The 27,898-nt window shown below is 39.0% G+C and overlaps 2 protein-coding genes across 2 annotated transcripts; both read right to left on the bottom strand.

Annotated features, from left to right (window-relative positions):
- Positions 1-1,517: 1,517 nt before the first annotated feature.
- On the bottom strand, positions 1,518-25,213 carry LOC139141586 (DNA polymerase theta-like). Its single transcript, XM_070711179.1, is given in 27 exon segments — positions 1,518-2,698; positions 3,091-3,360; positions 4,843-4,954; positions 6,209-6,393; positions 6,982-7,224; positions 7,693-7,999; positions 8,816-8,889; positions 8,892-8,994; positions 9,738-9,898; positions 10,270-10,423; positions 10,598-10,607; positions 10,933-11,000; positions 11,512-11,639; positions 12,081-15,274; positions 15,837-16,080; positions 16,626-16,935; positions 17,481-17,635; positions 18,340-18,526; positions 19,005-19,147; positions 19,916-20,128; positions 20,427-20,573; positions 21,159-21,547; positions 21,873-22,005; positions 22,586-22,742; positions 23,797-24,134; positions 24,614-25,054; positions 25,210-25,213. Coding segments are annotated over 27 exon segments (8,115 nt in total). The 3' UTR covers positions 1,518-2,453.
- LOC139142374 (uncharacterized) lies at positions 25,062-27,898 on the bottom strand. Its single transcript, XM_070712291.1, has 2 exons — positions 27,810-27,898; positions 25,062-25,976 (listed from the first exon to the last, which is right to left on the bottom strand). Exon 2 carries the CDS (start codon positions 25,903-25,905, stop codon positions 25,234-25,236), a length of 672 nt encoding a protein of 223 aa, XP_070568392.1. The 5' UTR covers positions 25,906-25,976; positions 27,810-27,898; the 3' UTR covers positions 25,062-25,233.

The following is a 27,898-nucleotide window of genomic DNA, read 5'->3' as shown; positions in this document are numbered from 1 at the left end:
TGCATATTCTTTCCTCAATCTATACAGGCTGTTGTAGTACATTTTATGAGTATTCATATTTCAATTCAACACTGTAATTTTTAAATACAATGCATGAAATAAAATGTCTAGTATTGAGGATCAAATCTATTCTTTAGCTAACGTATCAATAAAGGCACAATTTTATGACATCCCAACCATTTGAACTCATGTTAAATCAATTCTGCTATCGCATTTCAGTTTTAGCGACTTTACAGCATTCCAAATGAGATCAAAACACTTACCCGTTTGGTCATTATATTATTTCAAACCATTTTTTAAAAGTTGGTGAAGACTTTAATGACTAAGAACATCACTGAGGGACAAACTAGTTCCACTTAAGGATTTATACTTTTCAAATTGAACACTTATGTGTTTCTAGATTAGTTGGATGACCATCAAGTCTAGTTGTGTACTTTTTATATTTTTGCCTAAATACTGTGGCTCTGGGGTTGAGAACAGTGGCTATATGACTGATGCAAGAATAGTAAATGCGTATGTATTCAAGCTATATTCTTTTATTTAATGCTTATATAATCAGTCCGAATTGTTTGATATTTAGAGATATTCTGAGACTCTGAAAGCATGTCATCACTTTGGTCAAAATACATGACAAGCAGGACAGATTTATTGATGAAATTTTGTCAAGTGTGTAGATAGATTTACATTATTCTGACAAAATGGAAGAAAAGCAACGAGGACTAAATCACACATTTATGACCACATATTAGAAAAATGTGTCGCCAATAATCTTAACAATTTTGAAGAGATTGCCTGAAAACTGATTTTTCTAAATCTTTAAATTTCTGATTGCATATTTAGGTATACGTAGATGCCAAACTGCCGCCCATTTCTAAAATTTACGGGTTCAATATGAGATATATGAGATATATATAGAACATGTATTAACACATTGCAGCAGCTTATCTGCTGCTGATCAAATACATTATTTGATTGCAATTTCCCTAATTTTCATAAGAATAAAAGGTAAGGACAGTATGTAGCCAGAGGAAGGCACCTAACATTATTAATTTATCAAATACTGAAAATTATCATTATTGCACAAACAGACCACAAGATCTTATAAGGCACTATGTATGGTAGTGAGGTAGAAACCATCTTGGAGACACTTATTCAGATTCTCGAATTTTAACGATTCTTTTCTGATCTGCCACTTGTGAGGGCTCCTTTTAAAGATCTTCGAGTAAGAAAATTCTCACCATCTTAGTTTTTGAAAATCGAAAATATCATTTTTCCATATAGGGTGAACACAAGATGGCAACCAATTTAAATTTCAAATATTGGTAAATGTCAGCTAGTTTGTTTCTATTGTACCAAACTTTGCACAGTGATGCCTGATTTTTATTCAAAATGGTTGAAAGTTTCACCGACAAAGTTTTTCACTATTGAGGCGTGTAGTACCTTAAATGTTTCAGCCTTATGACAAAAACTATGAACATTAATTCCAATATTACAAATTTAATGCTTTTCAAAATGTTTTGCTATACGTGTGCATTATAACTGACAATACTGTTATACAAAATACCACTTGCATAAGCATTGTAAAAAGTTCACATTTTAACTCTGAACTGTGCTGAAACATCACTGTGGTGCATTTCTACAAAATGCCAATTTGTTGTAATATCCTTCTGGAAAGACATCCCTGAGAATTAGTTTGAGTCATTAAATATGTGTGTGGAATGAACAATTTGTGATACTGATAGACAGTCTGGAAATTGCATTATCATGAAAATAATACGCCCTGAAGAATTGTCATGGAGTTTACATAATACAATTACTTTTATGATAACAAGTTCATTTTGAATTCATTTGCCAACTAAACTGAGAGAAGAGACATCAAAATAATCCGCATTTCTCTCAGCATGAAAATTTTCTTAAAAGGAAAGTCTAACTCCATTTATTATGCACACAGCACAAATCAATTTACATTTCATTTTTTGAAGGTGATAGACCAAAGTTGATATCAAAAAATATATCTTGAAGTAAATGGCATCTTTAGTGAATAATGAGTACATTACATTACATGAATGAATTCATTGTTGACTGCATAAGCTTAGTCAAAAATGGGTATATAAAAATACAATATAAAATTATTTTGCTTTGCAGTTTATTGGAATAATAGAGTTTGCAATAGCGGAAGGATGGTAATTTAATCAAACAATCAGACACTCATATGTACATTCCGTCTTATTAACACCTGCTCATAACAAGCATTCAGTGAAGCAAAAATGTTAAGATCAGATTCACCTTTGTGACTCGAAGTTGAAAACAGCAATTATCATGACTGCCTGGTTCCCATTATGAATTCTCTTCAACAATTTTATTGCAGGAATTTTAAAGGTCAATTTTGTAAATTTATCAATTAAATAATTCAAGCTATTTCATTCAAAATTTTGCAGACCATTCTAATTTCATCACAAGTCAATAGCCTGCATACTTCCCCAGGTTGGACCAACTTTAATTTTGACTGGCAGTACCACAGATAACTTAATCGCCTTCTCCATTTCCATCCTGACCACCTGTGCTACTTGAATTGTGTCCTCCTGGTTTACTTCATAGATCAGCTCATCATGGAGCTGCAAGACCAGGTAGCCTCCAGAGGGATTGCTGACACCTGATGTATTCAACCTCCTGCTTCGGCGTCTTTGAGGCGAGGCATCTGTGAGGAGTTATACATACGAAAATTAGGATAACAAGACACACAAAAGTACCAGTAGACTTCACTAGCAGATAGACTTTTTGAAAACAAATAAAAGTGCAATATCATTGTATTACATCTGGCACAAGAAGCAATACACATATATTCACTAAAGGCAATGACTCAATATGATTTGATTTGCATATTGTATAGAGTACAATATATATACATGTATTAATTAGCAATTGATTTGCATATGCAAATAACATTTATTAATACACTTTGCATCAATGAATACATTATGTCACTTCACGCATTGGATGCCCTTTCTGGTACAGCTCAAGAGGATGCCCCATACAAGATTTTCAGCCAAAGATAGAATCAAACTTTTTTCATAGCACAGGATAACCTACCTATTTCTGAATGACATTTTACCCTGTGTGGCCTCCTTGTGTCCTGAAAGACTTCAGCCAACTTCCTATCAATGCTGACCATGGCAATCTTGACCAGGTCAGCTGCCGATCCCTGAACGGTTGTGTTGACGGCCTGACGTTCGGCATGATTTTTGGAATGAAGGTTTGCATCGTGGATGGCTGGCAGGAATCTCTTCCTTCCCAGGATGGTCTGGACATAGCCATGCTCCTTGCAGAATGCAATGGTGTCTTTCATGTACTTCTTAAGGCCTGATGAAGAAAATGCCAATTAATTACTTTTCTATTAACAATAATTAAAGGTTATTTAGTCATTGGTGATATTAAAAATAACACAATATGACTTCTGATACCTTGACCATGGATATTCGTCACTCTCAAGTACAGTTGTAAGGAAATTCAAGCATTCATAAAGCTTTCGTAAACAGCTATATTTGGTTCACAGCTGCATGTTGTAAGGCAGATATACACTCTACCACACAATCTAGAATTTCATCAGGGTATACAGTGTGAAATACACTTTCTTTTGTTTTACGTGTGTCAAAATCTGCCAGGATAAAGCTTTACTGTTCCAGTAACTGAGATATGGCTCTGATAAATGATGTGAGTAATAAATAGAGCGAGACGGATTTATTTCAGATAACCTCTAAAGCATGTGCATCAGAAAATAATGATGAAAACTATTGTATCATAGCTTCTTGTCATTTATTTACTCTTTACACTTTTAGTCAAATGCCATTCTCTTTTGATCAATTAAGGTTCCAAGACAAGAAATGTGACCTTTTTAATCTAACAATTCTCTAACGGTTAATAAACTCAGAACCCCCGTAAAGTATACATTTTCTGAAAGCCTAGATATATGGGCACATTTTGGTAACCACAGTGTCACCATTGTTTACATAACTATCACGTGACAAGGTAATTTGCATAACCTTTCAAAAGTCGGTTTTCCCTATGTTTTGTCTCACTACTTCAAAATATCTGACTCAAACTTGCTGGAATGCAAGCTTTCACAATGCTCTTTCAAAGTGTGTCTCAGATTTTTTATATCTTGCTTAGTTTTTTTGGAGCACAATTTTAAAGAAATCAACTACGGTTAAATTCACCGCTCTGGAAGTTTTTCTGGCATAAAAAATGTTTTAAGAAAGTTTTAAAAAATTCCGAGACACACTTTTGAAGACCTGTAGGATAGCTTGCACTCACATGAATTTCAGCCACATATCTCTAAGCATTGAAACAAAACATAGGGAAAACCGATTTTGAAAGGTAATGCAAATTACGTGTCACATGATAGTTATGTAAATAACTGTGACACTATGGTAACCGAAATGTTTCCCTATATCTAGGCTTTCCGAAAATATACAATTTAGGGGGGTTCTGAGCTCATTAAACACTAGAGAATTGTAAGTTTAAAATGGTCAATTTCTTGTCTTGGAACCTTAACTGAACCAAAGTATTGAGAATCTGACATTACGGGGGTTGAGAAAAGAACACAAAACAATGAAGTACAGAAATAATTTTATAAATAAAATTGTTGGTGTAAAGAAAATCAGGTCAGAGAGAAAGGGTTCTGATAATGAAATTCAAACACTCAAGAATTATAATTGTACCCATGTAGCCACAATCACATACAGTATGCCAAACATTACTTCCAACAGTGCATATACTTTGAGCAGTGTATGGCATATGCAGGTTATATTTCTATTTTACAACAAGATACTGAAAGTCTCTTACCTGAGTATTTAGTTTTGAAACTCTCAATGAAATACCCAGCATCCTCTTCTGATACACCTAATTGCTCACCAAGGGCTTTTGATCCAATGCCGTATATCATACCATAACATACCTGTAAAGAAATTTGAAAATTACACATTGCACTTCACATTATGCATTTTCTCATAACAAAGTGAAAAAAATATGTGTTTCATCAATTTGTTTGAAAACATCTACTGATTTTCCAATTCAAAAAAGTCCAAAGGGGATGCTCATGTACAGTGCAATGTGTTTCCAGCAGAACAGTACTTCACGCTAATTCACAGCTTATGAATATACGTTGTCTGACAACTTTGGCAGTACATGTTGGGTGACAAGATGGAGCAAAGTTTCATGCACCAATTTGGTACAAGCATTTTCTATAGTTGATTTAAAGGGGAAGTTCACCAAGGATGATTTTCACATATGTGCTAGCTTTGTGGTCACTTACCCCGGAAAAGCTATTTTCGCCATTTATAACTTGCACGATTTTTACAAAAACCGATAGAAATAGTACAGGAAGTTGCCCATGTAATTTGAATCATGGGAATAAAGCGCCAAGCTTGGGGCTTGCATCATGTGATATGGAAGGCACCATTTTCCCATGGGTATGGCATTGTCCACTCACCCATGCTTAAACCAGGCTGTGCGTATTTACATAACTTTTGTTTATACTGAGTATCCTTGCATAAATGGTGAATCACTTATAATAAACTGTCCACTGTCAGATTTTGTGTTGCTGTTAGGCCTACTACTGTATTACTGTGAGTGGGGGCCATACCCATCCAAAGATGGTCCCTTCCATATCACATGATGCAAGCTCCAAGCTTGGGGCTTTTTTCCCATGATTCAAATTACATGGGCAACTTCCTGTACTATTTTTATCATTTTCGTAGAAAATCAGGCGAGTTATAAATGGTGAAAATAGCTTTTCTGGGGTAAATGACCACAGAGCTACCACATATGTAAAAATCATCCTTGGTGAACTTCCCCTTTAACAGAGGTATGACCTCCACACATTGATAGAAATCGCTTACATACTGGTATATGGTGGTATGGTTTGGTAGGGGTGGGGATGTTCGGAATGACAAAGATCAGAATCACTGTGAAATATTGTGGATATTAGGAACCTACTTCATAGTTGTTTGCATAGGCGTACTGTTTGGTCAGATAAATATTCTGTACTCTCCAAAATTCCCTTTTTGTAACAGACTTCCACTTTCATCTTAATGGTCGAAAGTTTCGATAAATGGTTGAATTCCATTGTAATTGTGTACCCATAACTTCAAAATTCCAATAAAATGAAAAAGAATTTCCAATGTCTAGTCAATATGGCATTTCCACGTACTTGTTTTGCCTGCTGTCTCTGTGTATCATTGACTTTTTCCACAGACACTCCCTTCCACTCAGCAGCTATCATTTTGAAGACATCGCCTCCACTGTTGAGAACTTTAATCAGCTTCCTGTCCTTACACAGGTGAGCTATGATACGCAGCTCCAGCTGTGAATAGTCAGCGGCTAGCATAACACCACCTGGTGAAAAACCATGTCATGGTATGTTCGTTACTTGCTATTCACAAAGGTAACATGTAGGTATCTGTGCATAGGGAGGTTAGAAGGTACCTACTACAAGCACTAAGTTTTACCTATATACTGTTAAGAAATTCTCTCAGACAATATCGTATTTTCTTAAATACATTTTTTTCAATTCAATACACATTCTAAACATTTGAACCATTAGCTATATTTTATTTCAAGTTCTATTTAAACAAGTGACGAAAGCTATGAGCTGTCAACATTTGTGTAAGGTGCAAGTAATCCAATTCTTGGGAAAAAATAAACTTTTTACCTTTTTAATGTTAGCACTGTGGCTAACAACTTTGGATTTATTCAAGACCAATTGGTTTGACCTTTATAACATCATAGATGTTTTCCTTTTCTTGTCATGATTGTCATGATTCTCACATACCTTGAGGTCTTAATTCATGACCTATTCAGGTCGCAGGGTCAAAGGCTGACAATCATACATCAAAAATCGACATTGCAAGCCTCCCTGTAAAATTTCTTGTAGAGAAGTACTAGGTATCTTTTCATATCATTTAAACATTCAACACAACTAACCTGTGAAAGGAATAAATGCATGCCTCATACTGACAGAGAACTGGTTGCCAGGGTTACCAGTACAGCTTGCAGACTGGGTTGGCCTTGACTGTTTTTTGCTTGACCTTGTTCTGTGTCCACTTTTACCATCTGCAAAGTGTGAACCGCTGGTCTGAGTTGGGCTTTCACCAATCACTGTTGGCATCTCAATTTCAAAATCTTTGGGAACATTCTGCAGGTTTGGCTCTGACATTGTTACTCTGCCTGTATGGGTAAAGGATAACTGATAAGTAACCATAGTCCAAATGTCGTCATGATATTGATGCAGGAGACACAAGACACGAGGAAGTCCATGAGTGTGACATTTGGGGTTACTGAATATTTCACACAGACAAGCGAACTTGCAATCCTTGTCATCTGATAGACCACACTAATGATCATATGTGAGAAATAATGTATGTGGGTCTGGCTGACTAGATTGCTCAATCACATTGTTACCGGTCTGAGAACCACCAAATACACTGAAAGGCTTTGCTCATGTCTAGGCATAGAAACAACACTCTCACAACACTAGTGAATGGTAAAGTCAGTCTTTCGAGTTCAGTATCAAAGGTAATTATTTTGAGCTCTTCTCTCCCTTTGCATGTATGTTCTGCCCTACATTTATCGAATTTAAAATAAACACTTGAACTGATGGCTTAGAAGATCAGGCAAGAAGTCTGTTGGGCTTACCTGTAGCTGTAAATGTCTGACATAAACCGTAAATTCTATCCATTTGTAACCTAGAGTGGAAAACTTTCTCCTTTTGCAAGGGATAAACCACTTTTGACATTGCTGAATTGATTCTCCTCCATTCCAGGATGATTCCAGGCAGTGCATGGAAGGTTTTAAGTTTCTCCAGGATGTCCTTGGAAGTGCTGAATTGCTTTGGAAGCCTCTGGCGCCCTCTAGCGGTTGTTCCCAAAGTTCTCCTGTTTAGCACAGTTGGCGCAGCAGCTGGGTCCCCATTGGGTGGAAGTTTCAGTTCAACATACAAAACCTGTGTGAATTGAGTTGTGGTGTAAAAATTCAATATGTACTGCAAGATCATGGTTAATACAACAGAACTAGTTACATAACATTTCATTTAATTGTGAAAAGTTCATATGGTAATAACTTATCCCTGTTTATTTGCTACTTGGAACCTATGTCATTGACAACAGTGCAACATCACTGATGCCCTGCCATTTAAAGTTGTACTGTGCAGTCTGTGGGATCACATGTACTTCTTCACAGTAACTTAGTCAAATTTCCCTATATTTCGATCAGTAAGGTGCAAAAGACTTCTTTGTGTCATTGAACAAAATAAAGATTTCATTCAGAGCATGTACGAGCAGATAACTTTTTTCCCATGCTAAAACGTAACTGACTGAGTTGAAACTGATAGCACCAAGAAGTTCAAATTTGGTAGTCATTTCAGCAAGCCCATCCAAATCTCTTTCATTCTGCAGAGTTCAAAAGTTGCAAATGAATATACTTGGGCTAATCATGTGCTTGCCTCCAATGTGCAACATGACAACTTTTGACAGTTGCACATTCCTCAGCAAGCAGAAAGAAGGTTTGGGGGATTTTATGAACTCTTTAGCAAGCACACAGCGGTTGAGTTTTTTGTTGTACAGTCATCTTTGTCTAAACATTTCACTGAAATTTCCTTTATCACGGTCCAACTACACCATTTCAAAATTTGCTGTTTGGACATATAATGGAAATTGAAATTAATCAATTCTTGCTGAAGCTTTGCTGTGTATATTTTATAACTACGAGAAATGAATTACTGCTACACATATCTGATTAAATTGCTTCTTCTATGACTGACCTGAGCTATGTCATCTGGAGATGTGAGAGAGAAGCTGTGATTGGCCAGCTTGTACGCTTGCTCTTCCAAGGCGAAAGTTTGGCCATCATGATCTGTTTTTGTGTTTCACATTCTCTGTGACTGAAACCCATTCCATTCAGCTCCATCCTGGCCAGAGTTACCAATGATGGCATTTCAACCTGAAGGACAAAATCACCGGTAAGTACACTATATCATAACTTCATTTTACCCAAACAAACTTGCATCTAAAAAATACAAAAAATCTACCTACATGTACTGCAATCATAAACAGGAAGTTACAGGACCGTGGGTGCACAATAGGGGAAATACTGATGACACAGCTATTTGCATACACTTTGACTGGATGATAAAGTTGAATATTCATGATAGGCACTTTTGTGACACATGCAAAGAGGGGTCAAACGGTCGTACAGGGAACATTTTATGAAACATATGCATTCTAAAACAAACACGAACATTTTTTTCAGTTTATTTTAGACTCAAGTCTAGTTGCTATATATTCACAGACATACGCAAGATTCAACGACAATGAATACCTGAAACATGGCAAAATTATGGGATTCTTGGATGAAACAAGGGACATCCAATCAGTAGCGTGGCTTTTATTACATTTGCATAGATTTACGATAATCCGCCTTTTATAGTAGAAGTTTCTGTTTCAGCAAAATATTTAATATGTGATATGAAGTCAAAATTTGACAGAATCCTACAGAATCATGAGCAAATCCTCATAGAATCACAAAGGCATTATGCATTAGGTATGTACACAAAATGCAAAATGTATTTACGTAAATATTTCATATTTGTATATATTTGCTTAAATTATGTTAATTACATGCAAATAGTCACATTTACATATACTGTATATCATTAGCATATCCTATTGCTGAAAATTGATTACCTGTGTAAATGACTTGTACAGCCCTTGAGCTTGCAGGTTTGCTGTGAGTTGATCCGTTAGCATGAAAACTAAAACTGACTCTACTGTGGCTCTTTGTCTTCCTGATCCAGGATTCTGTGCCAGGACACCAAGACCACCAGTGCCAATTCCACCTCCTATGCCTAGAGAACAGAATTTGATGACAGAGAAACATTTTCATGCAAAATCAACATTTTCGGAGCAAATCTGATTCATAGACGACACACTGTCAACCGTTGCAGAAAATTTCAACATGGTTGATGTCCTTTTTATAAGTGAAATTTTAAGTGAAAAATAATCCACAGTCTAATGAGGTATCTGTTCATGTTTCTGCTGTGTTGTGGCCTGCTCATCTGTGTGGTGACAGTGTGTGACACTTTATGTGTGTTGCATTACAAGATACAGTAGTTTGATTGAGTGCTCGCATATTTAATTTCCATGCAACAAATGAATTCATTTCATTCTTGTAGTAATCTGAGGACTGTAATTAGAATGTTCTCTGGTAATATTTCACCTTCCAGTAGATGGGACTCCGACGGCAGCAAGTTAGACACCAGTCTGTGCAAGTTTTTCTCCTTAGCTCCTGGGTCCAGCAACCAACAACAAACCTTTGGGTCTTGTAGTCTACCATTCAGCATTATACCACAACTTGTGGATAAGACTTTAAACTGAAATTAGAAAGTAAACTTGACACTGAATCTGGTTGAAAAAACGACAGACATTAACGCTATCAAAACTAAAGACTTTGCTACACAAACATATCTGTTGAGTTTTACTGAGTAAAGCCAGGTTTCATGATGATAGCATTTTACTACCCTTCATCATAACAACAATTTCATCACATTTTCATTGCTGTATGTTATAAATGTACAACAGAAGATAGAGTGGTTTAATGGAACTTTGAAGAATATTCTAAATACAAGTGTTGTGGGTGGGCAGTTGGCCGAGTGGTTTTGACTTTGATGTCTTCACTAGGTGACTGGGTGCTGTACGCTGTGAGTTCAATTCTGATCAAAAATCTGCTGAATTATCATCGGCATATACTACCAACATAAAATTAACCTACAATGCATTTCAAACACACATTATTAACATACCTGCTGTTTGGAGTCAAATATAATTGTTGTGACATCACGATCTTGACTGTTGTAGCTGGCTTCTAGTACAGACTTAATACTTTCTAATCTCTTTGTAACTGTTAGATTCACATCTAAGGGTGGGCAGCCATGCTCTCATCTGCTTCATCTATACAAGAAGGCAAACACAATCAGCAGAAGTGACAAAAGCAATATAATGATGGACAGTGAAATCTGTGTATTTTACAGCGACGTTCTTAAGAGACAGCTAAAGGTTTATTCAGCTAGTACATCGTTGTCCAAAATGTTTGTCCATGAAAAAGGCATGCTGATTACAGAGAAAATTACTGGTATATTACAAGTTAACAGATAATTTATGATTGGTTAAAAAAGCAAAAAGGACACATTTTACACATTCAATAAAGCTTCAGTACAATCTAATTGTTTTTATCCCTTTACCACAATGGTTTAGCCCAAACCCATTGTTATCAATGGTAAAAGTTGATACAGTGCAAAGTGTTACATGTATTTCTAAGATCTTTACTCATTTCACCAACTAATTTTGGTATATCTGTATTGTTCAATATATCGAGGCTGGATCTATGTAAAGGAAAACAAAGGTAACAACTAGAGTAAAAAATCTAGGGGACAGCACAACAAATCCATGGTGATATACTCACTGTCTGGAGTATGAGCTTGTAAACTGACATAGTAGGCATCTTTGTAGCCCAACATACAGACACACCGGTCACCATCAAGTCTTCTCCATCAACTATGAACCCATCAACTGCACTTGCTTGATCTTGACCTGTAGAAAATAAAAACATTTAAATCTGTTCATCTGTGTTTCCACATCTTTCTGATAATTGTACAATGAAGAGCTATTACATTGACTTTGATAAGGAGGGGTGAACACAAATATTTCTCTGCACAGAGAGAACAAACTTTCATGCTTTTCTCTGGTGTGTACCTACATTGTATACTTGTCATGATATAGTTTTCAAGAATGTTGAATACACAAACTATTATGTCAGTACACTTTTCCAGTGAACCTGTCACTTTTTCTTCTGTGTTAAAGTCATTCTTTGCATCGTATTTAGATACATTGTACCCCATGAAATATTAAAATTAAGCTTTTCGAAAGCTATTCGAAACAGTCATATCAATATTACAGGAAAGGATCGCCAACAAGTATGAAGTACAAGTGACAATTCTAAACAAACCATGTCTTGATTTATAGAATTATTACCTTTATGAAATTTGGCTCCGATGCCTCCACCAGGAGCACTGGTCACATAGCGTTCACAGGCCACAGCCAAGGAATACCGTCTTTTACTCTTCCATTCTGTCAGAAACGTCTCAAACAACTCTCTGTCTGCACAAACATCTATGATGGTGAAAGCCCCGTCAGAGCTAGGAATGCTGGGAGAGGGATGGGGTATGTTGTCCCTAGGCATGTTGGGAGGTGGTGAAGCAATCGGGTCCTGGGTGCTGATGTCAAGACAGAGATTTAAAGGTTCACTCTCCTCATGGTATTCCACAGAAGCATCTCCAATATGTTCATTGTGTGACTCTTTCTTGCCACACTTATGGTCACTCTTGTCCTCTTTCATGTTTTGAGCATCTTTTCCTCGACTTGTCACCAATGAAGTTTTTCCCCTGCACCCATTCTTAGTTTGGAGGGGTGAAAAGCACATGTTAGCACGGCCCTGCGTCTTACAAGTCAACCTGGGTGTCTTTGACAAAGTGCTTTCATCTGGGGGAGTAGGTGGAATGACGTCACTCCCACTGTCGTTGCCCACACCAGGCACATCAACACAATTCCTCTTTGGACTACACCGATCCTTGTCTGGTCCCTGGTTGTGCTCATTGCTTTTCCTCTTTCTCCTTGAAACAATGCCGGAATCCTTCATTTCCTTTTCCTGGTCATTCCCACAATTTCCTTTCTCCTTACCCGATTGCCGGATATGGGATTTTGTCACAGTCCGATCACTGGCTGTAGTACCTGTTGGGCTGGTGTAGCCAGCAAGCATGTCAAGAATATCCACAGTGCCAGGGCTGAAGTTGCACATTCCAGCTTTATTATGTGGTTGATCCACACATTTCTCAACGTGCTTGCTTTTCGGAATTACCTCGGAATTCTCACCTTTCTGATTTCTGTGACAATCATCAGTTTTCACATTGTTTCTAAGACAGTGCATATCCGTTGTCTTTTTTGGAACGGGTTCCGGATTTTGCTCAAAGCCCACTTCACTCAGGGAAAATGTGTTGCTCATATCAGCGGCCATGGCAAGATCCATGGATAACTGTGAATACTGAATATCTGGAAAATCCTCCATTCTGGGATTTTTATTCTCTCTGGCAACTGGGCTGACACTGTCGATGCATTCATTTTCCTGGCGCAACATCTCTACTCTCTGAAGATTATTTCCAGCGACGCCTGCCTGCTGATCATTCTGAAGTGGAGTACTCGTAGTGACATCGACCCTAGCCGCAGGAGATGTCACACAGCTGCTAAAGGTATCACTCATATCCATTGCCAGGGCCAAGTCTTCCTGAAGGTTTGCATAGGAACAGAGACCTTCCATGCAGTCATTTGCACCAGTGTCTTCTCTATTTACTGCAGGGTTCATTGCAATCTGGGGTACTGCTATAGGGGACATGCACTCAGAAAGTTTGTTCCTTACTGACACGTCTGGCTTCCCTGCATTAACATCCCTTCTAACCAACTGTGTTGACATCCGCATAGGGGATGCAATGTTACATGTACCTCCCTGAGGCTCAGATTCTGCAGTGCTATCATCTTTTCCTGTTTGCATGGGCGACTCTGGGGGCACACTCCTGGTACCCTTCTGGCCCAGGACACAAACGTGGGCCCCACTTCTATCACCTTTTCCGCGTTTCTGTGTACATACAGGAGACGCACTCTCTGCCACTGCATCTCTCTGAGTACAGAAGTCATTCATGTACTGCAAGACCTGAGAATCAACAGATGCCATGCTTACATCTTGACTGCAGTACAGACTTGCCGTCCCTGCCATGTTCATCTCTTGGAAAACATCCTGCTGATCAGCTCCATCATCCTGCTTCTCTCTAACATCATCTCCTGGCAAGTTCTGGTCCAATGATGACATGCTGACGTCCCCTGTGTCATACATATCAGGAGTTACGGCATTCCTGAACTGTGGGAGAGCTCTTTTCATTTCTCCACCGTTTCCTAGGACAGTCCTGTTGTCATACTTTTCACTGTTCCTTCCCTTTTGCCCATCGGGAGTCTGTTGTCTACTCTGTACATGTACCTCTTCCAAAGTATCGCCATAATCTCCCTCTCTCACCTGCTGTTCTCCAGCATTTTGTGATTCCATAGGAGCAGAGTAGAGTTCCAAGGAATCATTTCTCATTCCGGCATTATCTGAACTGATCTTATTATCCCTAACTACTGAGTCACATCCTCTTGTTGTATGTTGCTGATTGTTTTGATCTAATCTGGACTGTACATCAACACTGGAAGTTGCTGTCATGGCTTTGGTAATACTGGGCACTGCCAGTCTTGCTTCTGGAACAGCGCCATCAGCAGCTTGACTTGGCCTGTATGATTTTGCAACACTTGACAGACAAAGTTTCTTTGCATTTGAAACAGGGATGGCTTCTCTTGATGTCTCCATCATTGCAACATGAGATTTGTGACACTTTTCAGAACACACAGCAGAGGTAGTATCTGCTTCTGTATTTGAACGTACAGCAGTAGATTGCCCATGATGTTGAGATGTGGTTGAGCATATTGGGTTTGATACATCCTTTTGACTTACAATATGACCTGTTGTCTTTTTTGACACAGTGCCAGGCATTTCTTGGTGTGCACTGGAGGTAGGCTTATCATGTACACCACCATCGGTGCCATCTTTGTGTTCCATTCCATTGTTGATGTTAACATTTTCACTCACATTTCTCTGTTGTACATTTACATATTCCGTCTCAGCATGAACATCAGCCACAGCGACAATCGTCTTTCCACCTGGGATTGCAGTGCATGGCTTACCAGGTGGTGACAAGATACTCACAGCCACTCTGTGGATATCAGAATCTCCAGAATCATTCTCCGTCACATCATTCTTGGGAGATTTACTTTTTCTTCTTCCACGCACCCTGCTGAGGATTGACTTTCTCTCGCTTGAAGATCTTGAGTTAGCTGCCTTCACTGGCTTGGTTACAGGAGTACTCAACACAGAAGCCTGGGTGCTGTCATGGCTTGAACCAGACATACCTGGTTTCCACTGAATTCCAAGCAAGCCCACATCTTCTCTGACCAGTTTCTTGGCTTCTTCCACTATCAGCTTGGCTGCCTCGGTTTCTGTCAGACCTTTCTTGCCTGTAGCCCAGATACACCTTGATTTCTTTCTCTCTTCAACTTCATACTGCTGCTCATTTTCTGCTTTCCTAGTGCTGACAAGACAAAGTCAATATAGAATATTTTGATCATAACAAATTTCAGACTATGGTACCTCTGTAGATGTAAATGAAAGATGAGTAATATATGTAGATAGTCATACATATTGTACATGTGTATGTTATAGGTCTATCAGATTTTCTGTGATTAGGGTGAAATTTAAAATATCTCCTGAGATGTTTAATTTTTTCAACAAAAGTATATGAGCAAACAGTTGTAACAGTCATTACTGTCAATTGATTTCACATCCGCAGAGTTTTCAGTTATGCCCAGATTGATTATAATTAATCTTTTCTTTGATCATTTTGGCAAAAAGAAACTGTCTCTGCTAACATGTATAATTTCTGACCATAATGCCATATGTACCCTAGGAAGCTAGGTAGCTATACAGTGATTCGATCGGGGAACAAAGTTGTTTCTAATCTATGTGTCAAAAACATCAGAATCTACTGGTAAATTCAGATAGGGCAGTCTCCTTTTGAAAATGACTTTAAATGTTTGGTGGACTGGGGTTTTTTTCCAGCAAAAAGAAATGTTTCCTTTAACCCACTAACTTACCTCTGAAAAGGTACTGCATTTCTCAGAACATTCTCAATGTCCAGTGGTTTGGCCTGGGCTATCATGGCCACTGTGTGGTATCCACTGTTGTACAGGACTCTAGCACGCTGTCCATTCAGCAGTGATATCCTGACCAACTCACACAGCTCTCTCTGGACGCCGAAGTTCAATCTGCTCTGGAACTGGGCCAACAGGATCTCCAGGTTGATCCAGCCAAGTCTGCTGCAGAACACGGTAACCATGCCTGGTGAAGGTAAAGGACGCAACACAGAGAGATGGAATTGTTCACATGACAGTCTGTTTCAAGATCACATTGTTATAAGTGTGCTTGCATGTATGGTGTTTAAATAGGATCCGAATTCAAGCACACATGTGGTGAAAAGTAAATTCCTCATGAACTCATGGTGGGGTAAGTCAGTAGGGAAAAGGCACAATACAAGGGTAAAATCATAGTTCTTCCCTATGATTATTTTATAAAACTTGCTGCAATTCAATTAAGTTTTTACATCGGAAAATATAACACCGGATTGAAGAGCTTGATCAATCAAATAAATCAACAATTTCAGTGACACACTTCATTAAAATGAATACTTGGGAATCAGCCAAAAATTTATCAACACAGAGTTCTACATTGCCTGATTCCTCACAGTGTGATCATATTATCCTTCAAAGCAATCTGAATTTGGTCAACTTTAATGATTGAAATGTTTCTGCAGCGCAAAATCTGATTTTCTTTGTTTTAGCTATTGTAATCTCCTCCCCACAATGTATTCTAGTAAATGAACTTACCGGCAAATGTTGCAGCCGACTGCTGTAAAGATTGCAACTGTCCCTTAGTAACACCGTACTTCCTGGCCACAACGTTCAACGGTACCTCATTGACAAGCTCATCAAGAACCATGGCCGTGTAGAAACGTTTGTGTATCGCCAATGCCCTCTGATGCTTGGTGGAGGAACCCCCTCGGATAGCACGGGCCAGAAAGCGTTCTTCAACGCCCACTAGTTCACCGACTCGTTTCTTGTCACTGGGGAGTGCCTCCCAGATGGACAGGTACTGATACCAATCATGAACAATACCTTGGTCATAAATTGGAGTCACCTAGGAGAAATGTGAAAATTTGGTCAAACAAGTTCTTATCTGGTAAAGCAGAGCATAAAATTTCAATTTTCACATTAACTTTCAATAAAGACGAAAGAGCATACAAAGGAAAAGCCAAAAAGCTGAATATATAACTTTTAATTTAATTTTATCCCAGTGTAAATGTATCTTTGTGTGCTTCTACCAGTAAGTATCAAACTGAGAGCTCAAGGCAAGTTCAAAGACAGGAGTAAATATATATCTACTGGTACTGTAGTTGAATAACAGAGGAAGTAAAAAATTGATTCAACATAATACAATGTAACTGTATTTTCACTGTCTTCTGTCACTTTTCTACATCCTCACCACCTTAACCATTTAACCACTATGATTTGGCCTAAGCCATTGTTGTCAATGGTGGTTGTGGACCTGTTTACTTGGATTGGGGGTGAACAGGTTAAATTTGTCTGTCTAAATGTATGGATCTGCCTATGCCTTTACATATCTCCTGTCACACATTCATTCGAGCTTGTCCCGTCGGAAATGTGTTTCCTACTTGATCTTACCTGATATATGATATGCAGTTCATTCTCAAGGACAAAGCTTTTCCTTGCCCTCTGTAATTCAGCAAAGACAACCAGGGCTTCGTCTGGAGACAGGGCTGACGAGAGTGTGGCTGAACCCAGCTGTGTAGCATTGTATCTGTCCACAGTATCACCACCTGTGATGGAAATCATAACACAGACAAATTCAAATCGTGGTACATTTGTATGTACATATACAGTATACTGTTCTTAGTTGACAGTCACAGGGACTTGGTGTAACTCAACTGTCTGCAGCAGTCTTCAGTTTATGATACGTCTCAGTGAATGTGCAGTATCGATATTTTAACTTTTTCTGACATATGCAAGTTTTGATGCATATCTTCTCATTATAACATTGATTTCTTAGTCTTCCTGTTGGTCAAAAGTGAACTATTAAACTGAGGTATGCTGTGCAGTGTAATTTGTCAGAGAAGACTGTTGCAGATGTAGCTTCAAAATGCATATCCCTCCAATCTCATACCACAGGTTGAATTTTCACAAACTGGCAGTAGCTTCTGCTTTGATAATCCCAGCTCCTGCACCGCAGTGTGACATATAATCATTGTGATTCTATCCCAGACAATCATTAGTGAGCATAAGAGTTATGTCACTCTAAAACTGCCTGACTAAAGTCAAAATGTTAAGGACTAAATTGATGTCAGGTAACATCCATGGAATTTGTTTGATGCAGATTTTCCATGAAAGGGACTCTGTGTGCAGTCTGGGTCAATACAAATATCATTGCTAGATTTCAAAAGTACCCTGCCAGCCAGTTTATGGCAGCAGTGAGTAATGTGAGATCACAATCAGGTGACAACAAATGATACAGTACAATACTCACCATCATCTACTTTATGCAGTCTGATAAACTCATTCTCTTCCAGAAACTTGACACAACACTGGATGCTCTGTTGAGTGGCATTGACATCCCTGGTATCATTGGACATCTGCAGACTTGCCGCTAACAGAGTACTGGCTGTGTACAGCTCTACTTCACTTGGTGTGGATGCCACGCCACTCACTATGATCTGTGTGTTGAGATGAAATTTACAGAAATGCACACACAGTTGTGCTAAGTTGAGGGAACACACAAGTATACATTGGTACGTTATTTAGGAGATATGGTGGTACGTCTTGCTGTTCCCTTAATGTCTGAGTTGATATAAAGATGAAAGAGAATGTCACGCATGTGTCATTAATCTCACCAGAAATTCAACATGACTTGCCGCAAAAACATGGTACTGGTGTTTCAATGTTCAAGATTGCACATGAAATCTATGATTCGCAAGCTCTGCCCAGAACAAAACACACTCATGAATTCCCTACATGTATCTGCTCATATCACATAGTAGGACATTTGCATCTGATTGGCGATCCACCTGGTGTGACCAGCCTTACACAACCAATAGAAAGCAACATGACATTTGAACAGTTACCTGAGGCTGCTATCCATAGACCAAGACCACAGCATGGTGAAGGAAATTTGAAGAATTGACCTTAACTGACCTCTAATATTGCTCTCTTCATGCTGGATGTTGTTCCTTCACCTTTCTGTTTGACAAGACAGCTCTGTACTGGAGGTAGCTGTGACTTCAATAGATCAATGCCTTTGCTTCTCTCACTGGTCTTACACACCAGTATACTCTCTCCTATATGTCAAAATGTCAAATTACAAATTGCATGAGATCATACCTAGCCTCAAGACAGTTGTTGTAACAAGCTCATTAATACACAATCCATGATGAAACTATCTGTACGGTAAAATTATTATAATATCTGTGAATATTTTTAACAAATTTGAATCTTGTGTTTTAAAAAAAGTAGTACATTGGGAAAAAAAGGCTGAATGTAACTTTTTGAAGCAAAATGGTGAGTGTTTTATGGTACATTAAAGCTACAGCTGAATCTATTAACTATATAATCCACTTTGCCATAAAGAACACTTTGACAATAATAACTTTGAATCAACATTTAAAAGATGTGCTATTAAACTCTGTAAGACTATTCCTAAGAATTTGAAAGTCTGAAAACCAAAATATGAAATTACAAATATGATTATGTGTCAAACTTTTTTTTACATCAGAGAGGTATTTTCAACAATAATCTGTTCAAAATTATCTGTTAAAATGTGCTTTATATTACGGTGTGACATCAGTGTTCTCCCATGGAATTTCTGATCACAAAGTGGATAATTTGCATCACAGTTGTTATGTTAATGAGTTTCTACTGTTCCAGCAAAACTACAATGTATTGGCCACTATGCTTTCATTGCTCAGGGAGAACATAGGACAAGTATACATCCAGCATGTAGATGTTATCCAGCATGTAGATATGTAGACTGAAAGATCAATCACTTGAGGGCATTCAAGAGCGCCCTCAAGTGACAGATCTTTCAGTCTAGTAGATATGACGATTACCTTGTGTGTCCACTCCCTTCCTGCCAGCCCTTCCAGACATCTGTTTGTAGGTCAAGGAATCCAACACACTTCTGTTGAACATTGGGGTTCTGATGATGACCCTGCGTGCTGGCAGGTTGACCCCTGATGATAACGTTGATGTGGCTATCAGCACTTTCAGTACTCCCTGACGAAAGGCGCCCTCTATGATGTCTCTTTCATCAAATGTTAAGCCTACAAGTTGGAGATATCAAAATGTAAAGTACAGTAATATCAAAAAAATACATCCTTGTAAATGTGTTCATAGCAACACACACACAACAATTACATACAAAAACGTGAATGTATTATACTATTGTGAATGTAACGTATGTTCCGTACGCATGAAGGAAAACCACCATGTTTATGATTTCTTGATTACCATGGTTATAAATTCCCCCTTCTGTGTTACTATGGTAATTAAACACATACAGACAAGAGCTCCATTTAAATACTGAACAGCTAAGCAAAACAATAATTTTTTGAAAGTTACCAGCGTGATGATATGCAACAGCGTAGGGTACGGTTCTCTTCAAGACTGAATCGATGCCAACTGGAGTCCTCTTCAACTGTTCTACAACATCACCGAGACCTTCTCTGTTGAACTGAGACAGGACAAGCTCAGATGCCTTGACAAAGCCTGGGTAGGTGAGAAAATTGAAAACATTCAATTGAAGTTCAATATGAAAAGTTGAGAGAAAGGAGTGAAGAAGTCTATTGGTCGGGGCATGGGCTAGCAAACTTTACTGCTAGATCAGAGACAGAGATTTGGCCAACGTAACTACCGTATTTAGTTTTCTATATTTGAGCAAGTACGCACATATGTTTGGACTGGTGGCCTTTTGTGTAGAAATATACTATTAAGGTAGTATGCACCTCCTATTTGGACTATCAAACTTCTTCATTTCCTTTTTGATTTACCACTCGTTAGGATTCATTTTGAAGCTCTTTGAATAAGAAAAACTTTCACACTCCCAGATTTTTGAAAATCTAAAATTGTATTTTTCTCCAAAGAGTTAACACAGGGATCGCAGCCATTTCAAATTTCAAATATCAGTAAAATTTTGGTAATTTGTTTCTCTAGTAGCAAAATTTGTGCTGTGACCCCAATTTTATTCTTGATTTTTATTGTGAATGATTAAAAGATTCCTTGACGAAAGTTTGGAAGAAAAGTTCAAGTCTTCCACTTTCAAGTTGCATACTACCTTACGAAGATGAAACTAACCTGTATTTGCAGAGTTTCCTGTTACTGCACCACCACTACTCAACACTTTATAGATCTGTTTGGCAATCATCTCAGACAGCTTCTCACACCAATTCTTTGTTGGGCAGAATATCAGAACAGAGTGTCCATGCGATATGGTCTCAAAACACAACGGTATGATATGTTCATCGTCCCCAGGAACGTGGACACTTGCGCAGATTTCTCGCATTTTCTTGACGTTTGCATCGTATATGGTGGTTCCGATTTTGACGGTCTCCGTCAGTGGCACCGGTCTGAAGTCCGTCTTGTAAAGGTCAGCGTCCAGCCACTTTGCCAGCAGATCTAGGTTTGGGAGTGTGGCACTCATTCCGATGATCTGTATGGGATTAACTTGAACTTCACCCTTTGACCTGCATGATAAATTTTCGATCAAGGAGAACATGACTGGGTATAAATTGTAACATACACAAGTATTTCATCAAATCTTTCCCTCCTCTCTGTCTCTCTCCACCCCATCCCCCCCCCCACCCCACCGCCCGAGACTTTTTTGTCATACCCAAACGTCGTCAAACTCAAAAGCACTAAGTCTTTCATTTGCATGTCGGCAAAGCATGGCATCAATTATTATATTTAAGTTAAGACACTTTTTTGAGTGTACTGTTACAAAAAAAACTGAAATAACCAAAATACAATCACTACAATATGTTTTTATCTTTTCTAAAAATCAGTACAAACCTTTCATTCGTTCCCTGGTTTTTACTCTGCCTGGCTTTACTGCTGACATATCTCACTTTGGTCAGTAGCAGTTCAAGTAGGTAGCCTCTGTGTGAATCACCAACCATGTGTAACTCATCAACAACTATGACACCTGTTACGAAAATAAACATCAAATAGAAACGTATTCTAGAATTGACGATACAGATAATATGACTTCAATGTTGTTTAGTTTTGATGAAAACTGCACAACAATGCATACATGTAATTTGAGACCAAATATCTACATGTATGCATGAACACATCATTTTGATTCAAGATTTATTTAACCCTGCCATCCTGAATATTATGGTATGGTACATGCACCTCCACAAAATTGTACAATGGCAACAGTGAAACCTTCAACATACACTTGTGGAGGGACCATGATTATGTCCAGAGGTAGAACGGTTTGATCTCATTTCAGCAAAATTTTCATTTGTAATAAGACTTCCACTGATTACAGATTGGACACAAAGTTGAAAACAACCATGTTATTAATGTTCTCCATGAATAGACTGAATGATTAATGTATTTATTTAGTAGGTCATGTCAAAGGTCAGCCAGAGGTCAGGATGCAAAAGGTCAACAGTGAATTGGTCTGACATAATGCTGCACATGTACTGCACAAGAAATTTTAACAATACTGTATATGTGTATGATGACATTTCCAAAATGGCAAAATTTTGACTCACCAAGTTGATTAAGTTGATTCTCTTCCAGAAGTCTATTAATCAGACTGTTAGCTTTCTCTATGGTACAGACAGCCACATCTAATGCATTGAAACCACCAGCAGGTGATATATTACCCATGTAGCCTTCGACACGAACACCAGCTTCTTGGAACATATTCTGTTATGTAATAAACAGAAAGTGGCAGTGAAAGTGCAGTGCTATATAGATCAATTTACTGAAATAAAAGCAAAATTGACACTTCAATGACTCAGCGGACAGATAATAACTCATTTTTCCATAGTAGTTGAGTACTTTTTTTTCATAGTTTAAGTCACCATTTTAGACAGTGAAGAATCTATAAAGTGCATAGAATCTTAAAATACAACGTCAGTGTAATAATTTCCACCTGTGCAAATCGGAAGAGGAAAATTTAAGTGAAGTCCCTCCTGCATTAGGACGCTAAATTAACCTTTTCATCTCCATTTCCATGTGCACTAGTCAACCCTCCATATTTAAAACAATGGAAATGGACTATACCATTGGTGAAAGGGTTGAGGTGCAGGATTACAGAAAGTTCTAAGCCATTTTGCTTGCTTGACTCTGAAGTTACAAAGGTACAATTCAATAGGTTCTATAACATACTGTACATATACACATGACAGTCAATCATTCTCATACTCAGATCTCTGCATACACAGTGATTTATAAACAGTAAATATACATGTAGCCAGTACTAGTAGGGTTGAAGTTACCAACCATCACAGTATCTGTCCTTATTTTCAGTTAGGAAAAGCCAGTACTACATGCATAAATAACATTTCTCTGTCAAAAATTTGTAGCTTGAAGCAATTTCATGATAATTTATAACAAATCTCAATAAGGCATCCTCAGGGTCCTGCACGCCAAAATTCAAAGCTGTCGGATCAGGTCTTCTGAGGAAGATTTTTTTACCAAATATGGAAAAAATAGCCTCAAAAATACAAATTTGCATATTTCATCATAACTTTGTTAAGTCTGAACAAGGTTGCCCGTGGGTACCTCTAAATCAAATATTATAGAAATTGGACCAGTGGTTTTAAAGAAGCCTGGAGTGCAAAAAGTTGATGGATGCCAGAGACCATGGACGACAACGGACAACATCCTATTAGATAAGCTCCACATCGCTGACAGTGGAGCTAAAAAGTGTAAGACAGCAACTTTTGTGTCTTCTAGGGCAGAACCATTAACTTACTTGTAAATAGAACATCTTTTCCCTGGCGACAGAGACAAACGGCAGAATGACGATGGCTTTCTGTTTGGTTTCCAGCACTCGTTTGAGGATCAACAGTTCAGCAACCATGGTTTTACCAGCGCTGGTTGGAGCCGAGTAGACCAGGTTACCACCAGACAACACCCTCTCCTGACTCAGACACTCGGCCTGCCATTCGAACATCTGGGTGATGCCGTTGTCATGGTATCGTTTCAGGACTGTGGAAGGCAGGCCCCATGACGACAGCAGGAGTTTGTCTGGTGCGGACTGCAGTGAGGATGCAGGCTGATTGGTGTCTGGTGCAGCTTGGCTGATCTCAGCTATAAATGAAAAAATATTGGAAAAGTGTGCATCCTTTTCACTTAGCGCACAGAAAGACAGATGAAACACGGTACATGTACATCTACCGGTACATATTGACTAAAATTTTGTACAAAAACACTTGCATGAGGAATTTCAACATGAGAAAGAAGAGTGTAGTTTAACCTGTGTATGTACATGTGTATGGTTTGTACATGTACACTGCATCAAGGGGTTTCCAAATCCATTTGGCATTGACGGCCATAACCGAATATCGAGGGACATTCAAAGTTTAGACTACACTTTTCTCAATACAGTACTGTACATATATTCTACTTCCAAAAACATGATCAAACATCAATTTGTCGGCATACATTGGCTACACTGTGTGTTGACAAATTAAATTGCATGAATCATATACGGTATGCACAGGAGCTATACACAAAACCTTCTAACTGTAGTGTAAAATGAGCAAATGAGTAAATATACTAAAGAGTACCTTGTGGAAGTCTTTCTATCTGTACTGGTACGTGTCTAGTGTCTTCACTATTTTCCTCTGTGGCCCTGTTTCTGATGTTGGTACTCTGATGGGTATCATTTCTGACACTTTCATTTCCAACTGGACTCTGTGAGTCTACGCAGTGTACATAACTAGACTGTTCTCCATCGGGAGACTTTAGCAAGAGACTGGAAAACAGCTGTTTGGGATTGACCGGAGCTAGGAAATTATCATCAGTGCCTTTCTCAGAATTGATTTGATTCGTGGAATTCTGAGAAGTAAGTTTCAATTGTTTGGTTGTTTTTGTATTTCTAGTGACTGGAGCTATTTCTTTCACAACTGAGGATGATGTTGTTTTGATGTCTTTCGGCGGTTCACATTTCTTTTGGCAGATGGTGTGTTTCCTGGCTGGGGTTGATGAATTCTTGTTATTTGTATCAGCTTTGTATCACAGCTTTGGATTTTACACTGAGCTCCTTTGCTTGCAACAAACAAAATTTCATCCTGATGGTTCTGTTCATTCGGCTTCTTCGGCATGTTTGCATTCTCAGATCTTTTATTGACATGAGTTTGCGACGGTCCAATTTCTTTTTCACACATTCCAGACTGGCGTTTTACTTTCAATTTTTCGCCACTTCCTTTTTGAGCTTGGTTCTCAAAAAATCATTAGTTGCATGCTGCTTTTCTGTGCTGTGTTCAGGTGAAATACTTTGCATGTCTGCTTCTCCCTGATTGGCTGCAAACAAGTAGTCTGCTTCCATTTGATTGGCCGCCAACAAAACATCCTCATCCAAATCTGACAAAGTACTGATGGAGAGTTTTGCAATGTGATCTGGCTCAGCATGCTGTGTCTTCCTACCTTGGACACGTGGTTCATTTTCTTTGTTTTGGCAAACTTTACCCTCTTGAAGTGTGACTCCTGAGTTCTGGAAACATCTTGAAACACCAGTGGTCTGTAAACGGGGAGAACGCCTTGGTTTGGCAGAAAACTGGTCACTACCGGCTTTGATCACTTTTCTCTTCTTACTTTCAAAATCGGTCGGTTCTCTTCTGACAGGAGGAGCAAACTGTGGTTTCAAAACATATCGGTAGACTGTATGCTGACCCAATCTCTTCCTGAACTGTGTCGTTGAACTTCCAGAACCTTCCGCAGCTGTCTCCTTTCTGTTAAAACTTCCAGACCCAGCTGGTCCTGGATTACCATGGCCATTGGGTGGATTGTCTTCTGCTTTGCTACGGCTTCCAACATTGCGAGGCTTTTGCTGCCTCCATGTCTGTGATAGCTTCTTCATCTCAGAAGCTGAAAAATCCGCGTCACTGTTCACATAGCAAAACTCTCACATGTACCACCATCTTGTCAAACCTACACGAAAAATCATAGCAGCCGTTAGATTGAAAGATTCACTCATCATATATCAGACATTCCCTCACTCCAAACCTTAACTAGATATATCTGTATTAGTGTAAAGCTGTTAGCATAATATTTCTGTATATGATCCTCAGAGGATTACTGGAGACTAAAATTTTCAATGTGAAATAAAATTGCTTTCCAAGAGCCTTTTGCTACTACTAAATGCCTAATCCAATAAATGTTTTACGATACACGTATTCAACTTCTCAAGACTACACTCTAACCATAGACCCTATGCTCAAACTGTGACTTGGGACCTGACCTTCGCGATGGCAAGCTGCCTCACAATTTAGCGTCCGTGCTGCAGTTCTGTAACAAACTTACCCAGCGATTTTGTGTGGCGGGAAAGGTTTTCTTCATTACACCTCATCGTCGGGGAAAGCCATGGGCTACGGAACTGCAGCAACAATACGCTTTAGCTGCAGTACAGTAGCTCGCAGTTTGGCCTGGGTATTTGGGTCGGAGGGCAAATACCCAGGCAAAACCTCGCGCTACTGTACTACAGCAACATGCGCCTGAGATTGTCTCGACTCGTGTTCCGTCAATGCCAATGAATCAATATGGTCAAGAGAATAGAGATTTCAACGCTAGGCGGCGCGGCTAGCTGCAGTACAGTAGCTCGAGGTTTTGCCTGGGTATTTGGGTCGGACGGCAAAACCATGCCGTCCGGTCACAGTCCCTTGGTGGGCTATTCAGCTCTGGGACTATTCGCCCCATAGACGAGTGTACAGAAGCGAGAAACAACCCAAGTCAGGAAATGAAATGGCTATTTCGTATAGGGATTGTGCCACCATGTCATCTTCGACGTTCGATTTTACCGTGAAAAGTAGCAAGTTCATCTATCATGTAACCGTCGACCGTTCCCTATCATTCTCAAAATTCATACCTGGTACTTGATTTGCTTCACAAACGCTCGTTTCGTGTGATTTTCGGCCGAATTCGACGGACACGTCGCTAAAACATAAGCGTGAGCAACATTCCGAGCACCTCACAGTGGACGTTGGGCACCTCCACTTTACTGACGTTAGCGCCGCGTACCCATGAGTGGTGACGGAAGGTTTTTCATGTTTGGCGACGTGTCTTCTGAACTCGGCCGAAAATCACACGAAAATTCATACCTGATACTTCATCTACTTACAAAATGCTCATTTCCTGTGATTTTCGGTCGAGTTCGAGAGACACCTGGCCAAAACATAAGCGTAAGCAACATTCCAGTCATCCCTCACGGGTAGGCGGCGCCAACGTCAGTAAAGTAAAGTGGAGGTACCCAGAGGTGACCGGAATGTTGCTCACCCCAAGGTTTTGGCGAGGTGTCCGTCGAATTCGGCCGAAAATCACACGAAACGAGCGTTTTTGAATCAGATAAAGTATCAGGTATGAAATTTTAGAATGATAGGGAACGATCGACGGTTGCATGATAGATGAACTTGCTAATTTTCACAGTGAAATCGGACACGGAATGTGACATGGCGTGGTTTTTATAGCCATTCTGTTTCCAGACTTGGGTTGTTTCTCGCTTCTGTACACTCGTCTATTGGGCGAATAGTCCCAGAGCTGAATAGCCCACCAAGGGACTGTGGTCCGATCTAAATACCCAGGCAAAACCTCGAGCTACTGTACTGCAGCTACGGCGTCGGCGCGGCATACTACCATTAGCAAATCAACAAAGTCGAGTGGGGCGTTCATAATAGTCGCATTGGCAACCAACTAGTTCAAGTTCATTTCTTGGTACGTCTACAACTGAAGTAGGAACACCAAAATGTTTTAAATGAATAGAATATCTACCTTCAAGGATCTACACCGTACCGAAGCACCACCGTGAAACTCAGTTTGAAATAGCCGCCATGTTTGTTGATAAAACGCATGGTATTGTG

This window comes from Ptychodera flava, chromosome 10 (genome assembly GCF_041260155.1).
Source record: "Ptychodera flava strain L36383 chromosome 10, AS_Pfla_20210202, whole genome shotgun sequence".
NCBI lineage: Eukaryota > Metazoa > Hemichordata > Enteropneusta > Ptychoderidae > Ptychodera > Ptychodera flava.
The sequence above is the reverse complement of the archived record's forward strand: the minus strand, read 5'-3'. Positions and strand labels throughout refer to the sequence as shown.